The following is a 3,039-nucleotide window of genomic DNA, read 5'->3' on the forward strand; positions in this document are numbered from 1 at the left end:
GACCCTTTCTAACCTCTTCTAGTACACCATAAGCTAAATCAACTAAATTTATTGTTCTCAATGATATATCTATCCTTCTGGGTCTTAATATAAGCAAGCACATCAGTTGTCATCAACAGAACAACCCAAGGAATCACTATCAAAACGACTGCTACAATTTCAATGTCCCACACTGTTTATCACCTTAATACCTTCAACGCACCTCTGTAACAACTTTGTCTTTCTCCACGATTGAACGAACAGACAGTTTGGAACGTAATATCTTTATTTTATTTTATTTTTGTTTTGCACACTAACACACTCACAAGCACACACACAGACACACAAGCACACATACACACACACATATCTGGCAACAGACTCTCCTGTACATTTTCTTAATTACTATTAATTACATCATATACTCTTCCATAAGATCCCACTATGGCTGGACGATATAGGATTGTTGACTCTGTCCTTTCCGTTGATGCGATAACTCAAAGATCTCACCATATGCGAGACATTTATGCCATGCGTTACGCGGATTCAACAATCCAATTCCTGGCATCTGTGGGATTGATCCACAATTCATCGGAATGTTGTAATGAGCAGATGTACCTTGCATCACGCAATACAGTATCCGATGGGAAAATGTGGAGGTGTACTGTTTGCAAGCAATATCGTAGCATTAGGCGAGACTCGTTTTTCGCGGGTTCACACCTATCATTGACTTGTATCCTCGAGTTGATGTATTACTGGGCGATAATTGACTGTAAACAGAAAGTTGTGATGGGCGAAGTTGAAATAGGACGAGAGGCAATTGTCAACTGGTACAATTACTTCCGCGATGTTTGTGCCATGTGGTGTTTTGACCACCCTGTGCAACTTGGAGGAGAAGATGTTGTTGTAGAGATCGATGAATCCAAGTTCATGCACAGAAAATATCATCGTGGTACTTATCGAGAAGGCCATTGGGTCTTAGGCATTATTGAGCGCAGTAGTCTGAGATGTGTCTTAGTTCCTGTGCAGGACAGAAGTGCAGCAACATTGTTGCCCATTATTACCCGCCATGTATTGCCAGGAACTAAGATTATCACAGATTCATGGCGAGCATATAACAGCCTACCCAACCATTTAACTGTGAACCACAGTGTTAACTTTGTGGATCCCAACGATGCCTCAATCCACACAAACACCGTGGAAGGGATGTGGAGTCATGTAAAATCCAATTATCGGAAAATGCATGGAACGTCCGATAATCTGTTTTCGACATATCTGCATGAATTTTGTTGGCGACGTTACAACAGCAGTAATACTTTTATGAGCTTCATAAAATGTATTAGACAGTATTATCCTGTATGATTTCAAAAATGTTTTATGAAGTTCATAAAATGTGTTCTGTTGTTTAATTTAGCCTCAAATTCATGGGAATCTGTATAATTTTATATTTATTATTAATTTCTTCTTTTTGTATCTTAGTAATTTGCATTCCTTTCTTTTCTCCATGCGCCTTTCGGATCTTGTAACTTTTATGATTTTCGGAATTCTAAAATACCTTTACAAAATTGTCTTCTATTCACGGAAATAACCCGTGCAAGCAAAATTTGGTCTAATGTTTAATTTTTTATTTGTCTATTTTTTGTAATGGCTTCTTAATTTGGTATTCATTACATTGAGAGTCTGAACCAAATTTTTTTAAAAATCAAACATGAAAAAATTTGCTACCACGCACAGTTGATATTTCCAGTTTCTTCTCTGAAATTTGCTTCCACAATTCATTTTACAGAAATAAGAGAAATGGTTAGAACGAGCTGTAGCTACTTATACATATGTAGTGCTTTGAGGGCAACGTGAGTTAACTTCATCACATGGCTTTGCTAAGTCAATTGGTGTGTTTTCCGTTTGACTTAAAACTTTTCCGCGTCTACACACAGACACCACACGAAAACAATAGGTGTCACAGTGATATACCTCTTTTTCTACAGTCGGCCAGAACGAAGAAGTGACAATGCCACCTTACATTCTCTATTGTCAGCATCGAGCATCGGCAGAGAGACGTTATTAGAATACATCAACCACAACGATACAACTGGTTACCCACAACGTGATTCGAACACAACAACCCTGCCACAATTGCTGACTCCCGAGCCACAGAACTGCAGTCTTCGTTACCTTATCCATTACATTTGGTGAGCTCGACTTCAAAGACTTACTGCTTTAGCATCGCATGAACTCTTGAAAACAATTACAGTCCGTGCCAGTCGCATCAACAAGAATTATAGGACACGAACTTTCACGACGCATAGTTTTCAGTTCCATCGTCACACGCCCAACACAACACGAAAGGAATGAAGTCACCGACTCAATGGACACACACCAATTACATTCCACATGTACTGCAACCCGATGCACAGATCCACGAGGGAAACAGTTGCCATACATAAATGCAACACTTAGGACAGCTACCCAACCAAGAGAACTAACCTTTTCTCACTTTTCAGCATAGACTTTTCACACAGAACATTACCAATCGGATTTTGTCACTTTTCCTTACACATTTTGTACTGTTCGTTCCTTTTGCTGCACAACACAATGTTTACACATGCATATATATGCATGCTTGCACCCAGTTTCTGTGCACCTCTATAGACTATTAACTTTTTTTTTCCTTTGAATGCAACTCTTTTCTCATGAGAAGAATATCTCCTCACTTTATAACTCTCCCATCTTTTTCTTACCATTTCACCATCGTCACATCAACAGAGACATTAAGGCTGCACAGTAGCAGTCGACAAGGCATGTATAACGATTAAATAAAAAAAATTTTGTCTATATCTTCGATCACTGTCATTATTCCATTGAGTCAACCTCATTATTTTCTACATAGCAGACTGTTACATAAACAGGCGCCACAAGGTAATCTTTCGTTTTAATTCGAAATAATGTAAACACTGAATCGGCCATACATACATACATACATACATACACACACACACACACGTACTTACACACACACACATACATGCAGACATACATATTCACATACACCGAGTAAAAAAT

General features: G+C 38.6%; 1 protein-coding gene across 1 annotated transcript; it reads left to right on the top strand.

Moving 5' to 3' along the window:
* The first annotated feature begins 423 nt into the window (after positions 1–423).
* On the top strand, positions 424–1,341 carry LOC115226392. Its single transcript, XM_029797393.1, has one exon. The coding sequence runs from the start codon at positions 424–426 to the stop codon at positions 1,339–1,341; it is 918 nt and encodes a 305-aa protein (XP_029653253.1).
* The last annotated feature ends 1,698 nt before the right edge of the window (positions 1,342–3,039 follow it).

This window comes from Octopus sinensis, linkage group LG2 (genome assembly GCF_006345805.1).
Source record: "Octopus sinensis linkage group LG2, ASM634580v1, whole genome shotgun sequence".
In the NCBI taxonomy this organism is placed as follows: Eukaryota; Metazoa; Mollusca; class Cephalopoda; order Octopoda; family Octopodidae; genus Octopus; species Octopus sinensis.